Consider the following 14,858-nt stretch of genomic DNA (forward strand, 5'->3'; position numbering starts at 1 on the left):
TATTTGACAAAATAACAACACTTAAAATAACTGCTTAAAGTCATCATGCACCTTTGTCATGGGGTACAAAAATGAGTTCGGTTGAAGAGGCATGTCGGTGTTCGACAGTATGAAGAAATATCTGTTCTACTTGTTCTGTAGCTGTATTGTTTCTGGCTTCATTGACTTTGACTAATTCTGTTATTTTTTATAACATGGAAGGACTTTGTTTTTGTTATGCAATGAACAAACGGACTTGCTTTACTGCATTGAATAGTAGCGGGACCTGAAAAACCTGTCAGTTATAAAATAAACCAAAAAGCAGCTCAACCGTTGGAAAGCATATCCATGGATTATGATATTATGATCATTTTATTGATGTGTGATTTGACAATATTTCTTGCTAAAAGAACAAAACATGACTTTAGAATCAAATAGCATACACTTTATGATGAAACCAATTAGTAATGGGGTTTTGTCAATTTGTGTGCATGTCTGGTGATTCATCCCTAAATGAATCTGGGTTTGAATGTATCATCAAGACGATCACTTAATTTTCCACATACTGAGGGTTTTAGTGTTGTATTTACTCATCCAAATATATAAATATGATCTTTTTTAAATAACTGACTGTTGACCAAAGCTAATCTTTATTTTTGCTTTTTCTCTCATTCCAGAGGTCCACACATTTCAAGGAAAGAAGAAAGACTTACTTGGAAATCTTATGGACGAAGGTAAGTATTTCGTTTTGCCTCGCTGTGTGTGTTCTGTTATTGTATTTTCAGAACATGCAATGTTTTATGAAATTCAAACAGAGTCCTGCCAATGTGCTTTTTTTGTGGAAATGTAGGTTTGTTGCAACAGGTTAGGTTGTTCTTGGCTGCAATGCTTCAGTGCACATTCAGCTGATGTTTAGTTCAGCCTGAGTTCATGGGGATATGGAAGGCTTCTTAGTGGAGTGAAAAAAGAAATTTCTCAGGAAAGATAAATGATAGGGGTTTGTGCCTTTTGTTCATTCATAGTCTCCTTCTTGAATATGGATATATCTATATTTAGGTTTCATTTTCTCTCATAACCTCAGATCAAACATTTAGCCATTACAGACTGCTCTGTCTATTTGTGGGTCATATCACAATCATCTTCTAGTTCTTGATCTCTTCATCCACCAAATCTATGGATACCGAACTTCTTGTCTGTGCCATCAAATCTTGAAGTACCTCTTCCAGAGAACTGCTTTTGAGAATGCTGTTTACAAATGAACCTACACCAAAAGCAGTTGATTTCATTGGAATCAGTCCCAGGATATGTCCCACAAACCCCTTTTGCAATCATACATGTGTACTCTTTAAGTTTGTTTCCATAGCATGTGAAAGCCTCATAGAGAGATTGAAAGAGCTAGTCAAACTCAAATCGTAAATTTTAATAATCCACAAAGATTTTATTTCTTATTTTAAGTACCGACTTCAGATCTCAGGAATAAAACAGAGTCCCGTTACAGAATCTTGGAGACCACAGAAACTGCAGCATGCTAAAACACAATGCTAACACCTACTGAGTGAACAAAACAGTTGACCACAAACGTCTCCATGGAGTCTGGCAGCAGACCACATTGTTACTGTACCCGATAAAACAGCTAGACAGAGCTTAATAAAACTAAATTTGCTAACCATTGTTATGTAATAAAGTACGCCATTAATTAGTGCAACCCTCAATTTGTGTAGCTGTAAAAGCATATTAGAGTTATATCTCTCGCTTTTCAAAGTGCTGCATTGTAAGAAACCTCATTTGAGCATTTTAATTAATGTTCATGTTTAGCTGGGATTAGACATGCTACTTTGTAAAATGTCTAGACAAGATGCAGGAAGATCAACTCACCTGTGACATATTGTTTTTACCATTCAACATTTTACTTTGAAATTGACTTTCGTGCTTGTTTAGGTAATGGATGTATTTTGTTCTTGGTTTTAGTTGGTTGCATTTCTAAAATTTGTTGATTTTTGTTGAATCAGATAAAATCTAAAATTGTGACTGAAATGGAAAGATTGATTTAATATCTTTTTTTTTTTCAAGCTTTTATATGTATTTTGCCAAGTCATCAAATGCTGTCATGTCTTAGCCCATATCTCTTACCAGACATGTTGAGAAAACCTGCATTTTATTGGAATTTGACAGCAAAAATGAGACAATACGTGAGATATGAGACCATCACAATTATCTGTGTCTTGACTTGGTGATGAGTGATGATTCCAGCGATTGGTGCTTTTTACTCTTGCTGCAGGGTGTGGTGTGTGTGTGTGTGTGTGGTAGATCATTTTTCCCCTTTTATAAGGCAAGACTCAAATGTGTGGAGTTGGAAACGGTGCCATTGTATGATTTCATTGAAAAGTACCCTTATATTTTTATTAACTTCTTGCAGTTTCCTTTTATGCAAAGAAACATGTTTGAACTAATCATGCAGTTGCGTTAAATATAAAATATACATAAATATAAATATAAAAACACTTACTTAGTTAAAAAATTGCTAAGAAATTACTAAAGAATTATATGATACCAGAAACCTACTGGGCACAAGAATGTTAAACACTGGTGCAAATTGTTGGCCTTAGTATAGCAAGCAAGTTGTGCTGTTGTACATTATCCTGCAGTATTGGCTTATACTACCAGTGTTATACAAATTCATAATCAAAAAGTGAGCATGCATGCTTGCTATATACAATATTCCACTCCAATGTTGTTAAAAAAAGAAGTGTTGTCACAGATTTTGGTAACACTTAAAACCAGTTCATAAGACTACCATGAAACCTTTAAATTCATGTCAGGACATTTCAGATCACCTCAGGACATATTAAATATGAAGATGCCATTATTTGTTATGATACCTTGACAAACACATCACAACATTTTTTCGTCTTTGCAATGACAACTTGACATCCCATGACATGTATATGTATATTGACGTGTATATATACAGTTGAAGTCAGAATTATTAGCCCCCCTGAATTATTAGAGCCCCTGTTTATTTTTTTATCTTTGACATGATGACAGTAAATAATATTTGACTTGATATTTTTCAAGACACTTCTATACAGCTTAAAGTGACATTTGAAGGCTTAACTAGGTTAATAAGGTGAACTAGGCAGGTTAGGGTAATTAGGCAAGTTATTGTATAACGAAGGTTTTTTCTGTAGATTATCGAAAAAAAAAATAGCTTAAAGGGACTGATCATTTTGTCCCAAAAATGTTTTTAAAAAAATTAATAACTGCTTTTATTCTAGCCGAAAAAAAAAAAAAAAAAGACTTTCTCCAGAAGATAAAATATTATCAGACAAACAGTGAAAATTTCCTTGCTCTGTTAAAAATAATTTGGGAAATATAAAAAATAATAAAATCAAAAGGGGGCTAATAATTCTGACTTCAACTGTATGTCATTTTTTTAACCTCAACTACAGTGGTACAAGCTGAATTTGTCATTAAAATGACATGAAATATTAATGACACTCTTAAATAATTTCAAAATGAGTACTTATGCCAAGTGCAGCCTGCAGGATTTTCAAAGTATTCGTGTCACAGATTTTTTGACACTGCATGACTATCTGGGCTAGCGTTTTGTCGGTGTTGTGTTTACACTGCAAAATGGATGGGTTTTAACACTGTATGACATTAAATAGGGAATTTCTTGTGTCCAGATAGACTGAAAATAAGCTCTTTAAACTCCTCTCTCAACCTCCCGCTGGCCTGCAGATACCCATACCAGTGGATGCTGCTCTCTCATTGGCTGTAGGTAATCGCCGATGTTATTTTCAATCAGAACACATTTCTCACAACATGATATGAATCGCTGACAGGTTCAGATATTTAGCATGCCAAATATCTCATAGGCATCGGCGATTCACCAGCCATTCTCTCAGATTGTGTCTTTAATTGTTCACACTGTGTGATTGTTACTCACATGGACGGGCACATTTGCCTGTGATTTCAGGCATTTGTTGGCAATTAGAGATTTTAATGACAAATATAGATTGTTCCGCTGAAAAAGGTAATCAGAAAAAATATTAATCTCACAGTTATAATGGCCTCATAACAGTCATGTTTGAAAGATTTATGCAAGTCATTTTGTCTTGGTAATGTGAAGTTGTCATGACAAACATAAAGACCAGTTGTAACGTATTTGTTCAAGTAGTCATAAACTTGTTGTCACGTACTGGAATTTTGGTACCTGTCAGTACTCCAATTTTTTTTTTAAAACGTCCATTTCCTGCAAAGATTTAAGTGCTGTTAAATGCGCAGTCAATTCATCAGCGGATCTCTCGTATGTCAGCTCATAGGCAGACCGGCTGATCTTCGGCGATATAAAACGCTCCAGTGCCCCTGTATCTGTGTTAGCACTTAATGTAGAGCGGTGAAATGATGACCTTCACAGCCAATCACAGTCATTTCTGTTGAGCATGTGAACACAATGGAAAATCAGTGATGTTTAAGAATGCACTTAAACACCCAACACCATAACAAACAATGTCATCTTTGCATTTAAAATGACATACCTGAGTAAATGACACTTAATAACATAATCTCGTTGTCATGTGTCACGTCATGATTATAAAGGTTTCATGACAGTCTTATAAACACTCTCTTCTAGTAGTGTTACTAAAAATTATTTCCCATTATGAAGACTCCCTCACTGTGATCTCCCTACTGGAGATAGTTTCGATTTTTGATACTATTAAACCAAATCAGTAGCGAGCAAAACAGTTTTAACCTTCCAGACATTGCGTAGCTAAAAGTGTTGTGTTCACATACTTGCTGAGAGCCTATTTTGGATCTTGGACTTAAAACTTGACTTGTCTGGACTCAGCTCAGCACTAATGCTGCTGTTTTTGCTGAGGCTCCATTATCTGATGTATTAAAGTGACCTGGCCTAACAGTCTACCCAAGACACAACAACAGTCTGGGGTATTGCAGCATTTTCAAACTGCAGCTTGTGCAGAGTAGGCCAGTTGCTTTGGCTTTTGTTCTGTCTTCCCAACTCCATTAGAAGACCTGACAACGAGTCTGCTCTCTAACCACTTCCTCTGGGGTTACAGGATTTCCTCTTATATGTGATGGACTGCAAACTTTCCACTGACATAGCAGCGCAGCACTGCAGGAGAAAAAGAGACACGCCGCAGTCCTTTTGATTCCCAGTTAAAGAAGTTTACAAAGAAAAATGCCACAAGGACACTTACCACGCTTTTTGTTCTTCCAGAGTTTGAAGGCAGTCCTTAGTACTCTTTTAAACCTAAATCAGCTATTTGCGTCCCATATAATTTCTTCACAGAGTGTTCTCTAGACTTATGGAAAATGTGTAGGGAACTTACTTCTGGCACAATGGGCTAAAAAAAACAACAACACCATTACATTACATCCTGCCTAAAGAATAATGCAGATTGTACTCAATTTTGTGTATCATTAAATTGATTTAATGGGTAATTGACACTTGCTCATTATATTGAAGGTTATTTAAGATAAGACAAGTCATGAGATGGACGAACATGATGTTTAAACATGCTGCTCTGGAATGCTTCACTGTCTACCCCCGGAGAAACAGATTTGTGATGGATTGATATTTAGCCTTGGCAGAAGTAGCATATTTTGCCTGCCAAGCACAGCTTATAAAAGTCAGCGTCCAATAAATAATCCTTTCTCACCGTCTCTCAGACTCTAACTCCAAACTTGACAAGACCTATACGCTGTCTTTCCCTTCCAATTAATTTACACTTTTTCCTCTTAGTGAGACACGAGCATCACTTCAGCTGTTGTTAAAAGCTCAGCTTAATGGAGCAGCACTGTCGTAACAACAGCCATCAGCTGCTCACACTGCTTCATGGTGGGAGGTTGGCTGACTGTCTCTTTGGCTCAACGTCAAGCAGACGGACTGCCTTTGCTTCTTTATTGTATCAGTGACAACTGCTTTGGATATGAATGCACATCTCCACATAATCCAAGTCTGTCCAGTCTTAGAGGACCAATTTCAAGCATAAATTGGCTCCAACCTGCCCCAATATTCTTGTTTTAAGACTCTTAAGCCTGATTTATACTTCTGCATTAAGCACACACTTATACACCAGTGCAGCCTTTGCGTGGTTGCATACCCCTCATCGTGGCGGTCACTAATGCTGTCACGCACCGCTCAAAAAATGTAACTACACGTTGCAATGTCTCATAGTACAAGCTCTGTGATTGGTCTGCTTTGTATCGCTTATGAGTGTGGGCGAGGGTGAGAGCTGCGCAAACCCGTTGGAGTGAGTGTTTACAAGTGTCGAATGCTGTGAAGGAGCTGCAGTTGGAAACTGCTGTTTTGTGTTTACTTTGATTAAAGTTGTTGCACGTCCGCCGGCTCCCACCTCAGAATAAGTGAGTTTGAGCTTTGTTCAGAAAAAAAATCCAAGAAGCGTGACAGAGCATTATAAAAACCTCACTGCTAGCGTTTTGGAAGTGTTATTGCAGAGCAACACAAACAGCGTGCAGAAGTATAATGCATGGCAATGCTCAAGGCATGTGCCATGGGTCATGCTGATCACTCAACGCAGAAGTATAAACCAGACTTTAATATGTCAAATATGTTGCATTAAGTAGGTACTACATTTAATTAGAACTTCAGGAATATTTAAAAAATATGTTATATATAGGGCTGTCATCTCATACTCTGATATTGATATATATCAAAATAAATGATCAAATCAAAAGTACAGTGGTCCCTCGTTATTCACGGGAGTTACGTTTAAAAATAACCTGCAATAAGTAAAATCTGCAAAGTAATGTTTTATTTTTTTACAATTATTATAGGTGTTTTAAGGGTGTTAGAGATGTGCGCCGCGCACATGTCATTTAGAAGTAACACAAATTCAATTCAGTTATTTCTGTAGCGCTTTTACAATGCACATTGTATCAAACCTGACACGCACACAATCGCTTGTAATTAATTTTTTTTTTGTGAAAATATAAACCTTTGTTTACAATTCTAAAATGTGTGGCGTTGTGCTTCTGGTTTATGACCCCCTTTATGATGGTCTTTCTGTGGACAACAACTCTTTTTGCATGAAACTCACACTACTAGCGATTTGAATATTATTGTTAATTTGGTGAACACATTCTGTCCTGTACTGGAAAAAAAACGTGAAATTGCAAAGAAAAATCTGCAAAAAGATAAACCTTGTTATAGCAAGGAACCACTGTATACATATATTGAAAACCTGTGAAGGACAATTTATTTTTTACTCTCAGAAATTGACTCACTTTATTTAGAATTTCAGGGCAAGTGTTTGATTAAAAATCCAGAAATATAAAATTTATATTAATAAAATATTAAACGCTTTTAAAAAAACAACTTTTTACAGGTCCAACATAGAACTAAATAAATATCACTAAATTAAATACTGCGTAAACATTGTACTTTCCAGATGCCAACATCTCACAATGCTGTTATTCATGATTGTGTCTGCATCCTCGTAATGGCGTGTAGTATTGTGCGCATATAAATTATGAAAAAGTTTTTTCAGCTTTGTTTTCAACAATGTTCTTTGAAACCACATAATAAACATTAGATCATAATATTGAACTATAGACTTGGTGTATAGTTTAAATGCGAGTTGTATGAATGGAATTTTGATGTCCTATATTTGCCATTTGCTTTACCTTTAAATTCCTCCATGTGTAATACAGTCTCAGTGAAAGTAGTAGACCATTCTGGCAATTTTCCCCCACTGTTTTACGATTACTACACGTTTGAAAGCACTATGCACTTCACATACTAAATAGTAGAGAAGTAGGCTAGTTTGAACTTTGTTATACTAGTTCTAGTGTGTTTCTTTGTGGTTTTAGTTAAATGCTTCAGTACAGAGCTCCTCCAGACATGTGATCGCCTGTAAAATGTTTCTTTACAGTTATAAAACAAATTGAGGTTTTGTCTGGGTGTTTAACCACACATCTTACCATATCTTACTTTATTCTAGCAACATGAATACCATGGCTTTGGTCTTTATGGACTTACAAAAATATATTTGTTTAATACAGTGTCACTTTGGATAAGTGCATTTGTGAAATGATAATGCAAAACATGCCTCTGCATCTCCCTAAAATCTTGATCCAGGAACATGTGTAAATCTTGTTCAACATCCATATTTATGGTTAGCAGTGCTACACTTGGAAGCAAAACTATGTTTGTTTGTTAACCTTTCAAATCCACCAAGCCTAGACTACAAGCCTAGAAAGGCATTGAGGACGTGGTGCTAGCTGTTGTGCTCAGGCTAATTTTGGCCTCAGTTGTTATACTCGGAGAGCTGCTCCGTGAGGAGGCTAAAAATACTTGGGGCTTTATCAGAGCAGATGTGTTTACTAGCAGATTCTAAGCCACCTACATACACACACAGCTCACTGTCTGTCCGCACCCCCACTCTGCTTTCTGGCACGGTCCTGGTTCTCCCACACGAGACGATTTACTGCGCTCTGATCCTGCCACGCTGCTCCTTTCTTGTAGTCTCTTTATTCCTCACTTAATTGATGTCAGTGTTAAATCAGCAATCAGTCTTATTCATTTGCTCCCCTGTGCTGATTTACAGATACTTTTTTGCCTCCTATTGATTGCTGTGTAGATGTAGGTTATATATAGCGGTAGGGTGTTACAGCTGGGTCACACGCTCCTATCTTGCATCCATTGCAAATCCTATACTTCTCTCCACAGTTCGTCCCATACACATTTACACTTTGCTCTGCAGATTGTTGCCATAGGAACACTCCTGTAGCAGACATGCGCCTTGGCCCTCTGAGTCCACTCTCCATTTCTGGCTTTAAAGAAAAAAAGGCAATGCATGACTATCTGTGCATTTTACTCATGCCAAAAATAGCTTCCCCAGAGCCCCATGTCTGACTTATCGGTGCCACTAGATGGCTATATCTGAGCCACTGAGGGAGAAGAGACATTGCCAGGCACACTGCGCTGCTCAGACTCTTTCATAGCTCTATTTGAAGTTCATGCTGCTTGAATCAGCAGAATCTGGATGTACCTTTTATCCTGAGGCCATGTTTTAAAATGTCTATTGATTCATGTTGAGGAAACAGAGGTGCTCATGTGCATTAGATGCCATCTGATCTGTGTTTCTGTGTGATCAGTGTTTCCTGAATTCCTTCTTCCTATGGACATTCACAAACTAGCACAATCTTTAGTGATTGGAACTACACCTCTAGACCTGTTGGTAGCATAGTTCCTTGCTGTTATTTTCCGAGTTATCACCCTATTAATTCCACACACGTCAGCCAATTTGAGTGATTTTGAAAGCTTAAAGTTTTCTTGTTCACATTTGATGTAATTTCCAGACAGAAAAATTTTTTAGTTTTAGTTTAGCGATCCTCTGACTGACAATTGTGGTCTCTGCTTAGTGAACTAATGGCCCATTTCCACTGAGTGGTACAGTAAGAGCCAGTACACTTTTATGGCCATTTCTACTGTCAAAAGCTAAAAAATTGGTACCTAGCACAACAAAAGGGTTCAATCACAGCTAGACATGCAGCTAAAGCTATTGGTTTACAGAGAAATGTCACTAGCGCGTGCACAAGCCAGGAGAACAAAAACAAAGGAACCGACATTTTCAAAAACACAGCTGAGACATTACACCATGATAATATATACAAATAATAACAAGCCATGGTCTATCTGAACCTGAAACGAACCTTTTCTTCATCTTAATGAACAGCCACAAACCCAAGAAGAAGAGCAGAATCTACATGTGTCCTGTTAGTTACGAGGTCGCCTAAAGCACGAGTGGTTTCACTTTCTTCAGAGAGCTCGAGCTGTATTTGAAATAAACCTCTTGAGCTAATGATGATAATAACGTGCACGTCATTATTGAAGTGCTTCTGACATCTGATCCTTTCAGAAACGGACAAACACCAGAGTGAAACTTGAAAAAACAGGAGCAAGTGATTCTTTCAGCAACGTAAAACATGAACAATCTGCCATGTTTAACCATCATCATCACCTTTTGGATTATTATGAACCCAGAATGACTTTTTAACAAGAGGTTAACATTACATGTGCTGGTGAAAAATAAGATGAGAGGTTTGGACTGACTGTATTTGTTTTGATCGTTTATGAACACAAATAAGGCCTAAATGTAAGTTTTAGGGAATTGTTTATTTGTAATTGGTAACATTTTAGAGACTGTAAGGGTCTGTATGTGTTCATAACTGTTTTATTTTATACAACCGCAGATGATACAGTAGGCTATTTCACATTATCATTGATCTGCAGCTTTAATCAAATTCTGTTCATAGAAAGGCAGTAATACACATTTATTTATATAGCATTTGTTTAGTAAGGAGTGCTTCTCCTACGATATGTGAATTCAATCAAGAATGACGTCGACTGCAGGTTTCTGTCGAACGCCACGTCCACCAGAAGAGTACACGAGCCTTAAAGGTGACCCATACTGAACCTTACCGTACTGTACCACTCAGTGGAAATGGGCATGAAAACATTTATGCTACTCTTAATGCAGCAGTGGCATCTGCTCAGATAAAGCAATTGCCCCTTGATCATCATGGAAGTTTTGCATTTACCTAACCTGGTTCAGACTATCTCCAACAGAGTTTGTAAAACATCTGTGACTACATAGTTTATTTCCCAAAGGATGCCTCGTACTGTGGTGGTTTAGCTACGTGTTATACTTCATTGTTTGGGAAACACACCCCTGCTCATTGTTGTTCCTTGTAAATGCAAGCAGATCCATTACCTTTTGCCATCTGTGTTAGCCAGTCTAACTCTCTTCTTCTCTGTCTCCTCTTGTAGAAATGAGTCGCCAGACTGCCACAGCGCTGCCCACAGGAACCTCTAAGTGTCCCCCTTCTCAGCGCGTTCCAACTTTGTCGGGCACCACAGCATCCAACAGTGACCTCGCCAGCCTGTTTGAGTGCCCGGTCTGTTTCGACTATGTGTTGCCGCCCATCCTGCAGTGCCAGAGCGGCCATTTGGTGTGTAGCAACTGCCGGCCCAAACTCACCTGCTGCCCCACCTGCAGAGGCCCGCTTGGGTCGATCCGTAATTTGGCAATGGAGAAAGTGGCCAACTCAGTGCTTTTCCCCTGCAAGTACGCCTCATCGGGCTGCGAAGTCACTCTACCGCACACAGACAAAGCTGAACACGAGGAGCTTTGTGAATTCCGGCCATACTCTTGCCCCTGTCCTGGCGCCTCCTGCAAGTGGCAGGGATCTCTCGACGCCGTTATGCCCCACTTGCTGCACCAGCACAAGTCCATAACCACACTACAAGGTGAGGATATAGTCTTCCTGGCCACAGACATCAACTTGCCTGGAGCAGTGGACTGGGTCATGATGCAATCCTGCTTCGGCTTCCATTTTATGCTTGTGCTGGAGAAGCAGGAGAAATACGACGGCCACCAGCAGTTCTTTGCCATCGTCCAACTGATCGGCACACGGAAACAAGCGGAAAACTTCGCCTACCGACTGGAGTTGAACGGCCACAGGCGGCGACTCACTTGGGAGGCAACGCCACGTTCTATCCATGAGGGCATCGCCACCGCCATCATGAACAGTGACTGCTTGGTGTTTGACACCTCTATTGCTCAGCTGTTTGCCGAGAACGGCAACCTGGGCATTAACGTCACCATATCTATGTGCTGAGGACTAACAGCTGTGCATACTTGAACACATACAAACACACAGACACACATACACACACAAACATAAAACCAGACATTTCAAAACACCGCAGGATACCTTGAGTTGTGCTTGGGGGACGGGGGAAGTAGCTAACCTAGGGGACTTTTTGCTGTTGTACGTTCCAAGTAGTCCTAAAAAAACCAACAAAAAACTGTTATTGGTTGGATCTTGGCATATCCGGCCAGACATGACGCCTGGGTTCTCAATTTTATGCTACAATATTATATAAGTTAAATAATTAATGTATTCTACATCTTTGAGAGCAACGTTTATTGCCCTTGAAGGTATAGGAAAGCCACGTTTGTGGAATGGACCTTTTGCAAATGTGTCATTTGGGACAAGAGTTTGAGGATCGGCACGCCAGCCTGGATGGCGTTAGGAATATTGATGAATTTTTGGGGGTTCAAAAAGGCAACCCCTGGAGCAAGTTGTTGTTTCCCAAAACGTTTTGCATTTCAGTTCTGATAAAACACTAACTTTTATGTTCAAATATTAGCTTTTGTTTTATTCTAGTCTTGTCATTTTCCCCTTCCCCCACTTTTTTTGGTCCCCTCTAAATTCTCCTACCTTGAGTATGATACAGAAAAAGGTTCAGGTAATTGGTGCATGACCACTGGATACGTTAAAACAAGTCCAGATTTCATTTTAGAAGTCTTGTTTGTTTCTGCCTGTCACTGCAGTGTTTCTCCTGTTTGTTTGTGAAGGGATGGTGTCATGACTTGGCACATGCACATCAAGCTAGGTTATAAACACAGGCAAGTCTTTGACCATCAAGCCACACTTTATTTTCCTTTTTATATCAAATAAAACATATTGAAGTTGTTCGTTATGCGTGAGATCATATGGTTTGGATTTCTGACACACAGGCCTCCATTATAAACACTGGAGTAAACACTGCACTGAACACCAGGCTAGGAACGGGGCAATTAACACAGTTATTAAAATGAGATTATTGTCATAATTATCATTTTGTAATGACTTGTAAGAAAATGGAATGAAAAGGCTGTTGTAACCTCGTGGCTAATCTTCAGTGTTTGTAGATAGTGTTGTTCTTCAGAAGACCTCAGTCTTCTTTTTCTCTTTTTGTAAGTCAATATTTTTGTTGCTGTTGTTCTCTGTATTTCTGTTTTTGTTTTGTTTTGTTTTTTGCAAGGATAGGGTGAAGCAAAGCCAAACATCTCTGTGGATACATTGTACTGTTGCTAGTCCTGATCTCTCATTTTATTTGTTTTATTGTTTGTTTTGTTCTATTTTGCCAGTAAATAAATCTATCTTTTTCATACCCTCTGTGAAAATTTGCACTCCTCATTCTAAGCATCAGCTGATGATGTTGGCTTCATCTGTTCCCGCTGTCGCAGGGGAGAAATAAACATGAATATATGAAGTTTGAGCAAATAAGCAGGACATTTAGAACTTTGTATTTTTAGCTTGATAAAACGAAAACCCACTTTTTCAGGCTTTTGAAGTATTTTCGTGTCTTCAGCTGAATAAAGGAATGGCTAGTGTTGGCGGTAACGCATTACAAGTGAGTAACGTAATAATATTACTTTTCTAAATAACGAGTAAGGTAACACATTCATTTTAAAAAATAAGTACCAATATTTGAGTTATTTTTTTAATTCATCAGCATTTTAAAAAAATTAATTGCTAAATTAAAATGTCACAATGAATCATGCAGTCAATGAGAGAATAGAAGAAAAGGAAAAGGGGATCGTCTTAAATCAGGGTATCTCTCGTCCAATCCATATCCGTTTTCAAAGAAAAAAGAAAATGTCATACGTTTTTCTGTTTTTCGTTTGCTCACAAAAAATGAAATCGAGATTTTTGGCTTGATTTTCGTTTTTGTTAATTTAGGGTAGGAAAATGGATAAACGACTTCAAAATTCATTATCCACATGTAGGCGGTGCTGAAACGCCCCTTTTCCTCTGATTGGTCAACCAAATCTGAACTCGTGACATCAGTCTCAAAATAAGATCCTCTGTGGATCAGCACCCAGGCTTTAACTATTATTATTTAATTATATATAAACCAACTTAACATATTCTGCCGTTTGATCAGTTAGCAGGCTTACATCAATGACTACATCTTTGACAAACGCGCTGTAAAGCTATAAAGTATAAAAATAAAGTTATTGCACTTTCATCTTATTCTTCAGTAGATCTGTAAATGATGTATTTTATAAACTGATTATTAAGGACTTAGCTAATAATAACTGTAACTCTCCAAATAGAAAAGGCTTGATTAAAGATTTAAGCAGAATTGGGTTGAAGAGAACTTAATTCAGAATAGTGCGCTGATTTCTATGCGCTTTACACGCGCACTTCTCTTTTCTATTATTTCATGCAATAGTAAATGCATCAAATAAAGTGCAAACAATTTGGAACTGGGCCCGCTGCAAAATTTTCTAACGAAGAGCAAATGTCAAGTACAATAATAGCGCAACGCACGGACAGTTAGTCAGAACTACAAGACATTATTTATTATGGATTATGCATTTGTTTAAAAAGTTACTTTAAAAATTAGTTAATTCACTGTTTTAGAATGTCTTGAGTGAAAAAAAAAAAAAGGAGAAATAGCCATTGCAGCTGACCGTATTGTATAATTGCCCCTAAACTTCTTTGAGTTTAGCTCAAATGAGTTGGCTACCTGGAGATGTTGCTTGTGCACAGCCACTGACCCTATTTTTCTTAAACTCACTTAAAATATTCCACATAGCCTCCATGGGCTAGGCCTATAAATAAAATAGAAATTATATATATATATATATATATATATACACACACACACACACACACACACACACACACACACACACTAATCTAAATCAATAGGGGGAAATAAAATAATAAAAAATGGTACCCTTTGTTATAGCAACTGGTCTCAATGTGTTTTTATTCTGGTCCTGCTAACTATTAAAAAAAACTAAACAAAAAAAAAAACTAAGTGAACAATATTAATTGTTGTCTTTGCTCATCATCAGGTGCACAGCAGCAAGACGTTTGGCAGCAATCTATGACCTTATTTTAATGACAATTGTCTAATAATACTGCTAATTTACAATTTTTTAAAAATGTATGCATACGCAATAAATATAAGCCTGATAATTGATCAAATGATAGAATATGTACTTAGTTTACATATATAATTGAATAATAATAATTAAAGCCTG

The 14,858-nt window shown here is 37.7% G+C and overlaps 1 protein-coding gene across 2 annotated transcripts in view; it reads left to right on the plus strand.

The window, feature by feature from the left end:
* siah1 (siah E3 ubiquitin protein ligase 1) overlaps positions 1–12,970 on the plus strand; it is a 32,216-nt gene extending 19,246 nt beyond the window's left edge. For both annotated transcript variants that reach the window (NM_199521.3, NM_001446793.1), the window contains 2 exon segments: positions 657–713; positions 10,799–12,970. In NM_199521.3, the coding sequence (NP_955815.1) occupies positions 704–713; positions 10,799–11,649 (861 nt within the window). In that variant the 5' untranslated portion in view covers positions 657–703 and the 3' untranslated portion in view covers positions 11,650–12,970.
* The last annotated feature ends 1,888 nt before the right edge of the window (positions 12,971–14,858 follow it).

This window comes from Danio rerio, chromosome 18, assembly GCF_052040795.2.
Source record: "Danio rerio strain M-AB ecotype USA chromosome 18, GRCz13ab, whole genome shotgun sequence".
NCBI classification, from domain to species: domain Eukaryota; kingdom Metazoa; phylum Chordata; class Actinopteri; order Cypriniformes; family Danionidae; genus Danio; species Danio rerio.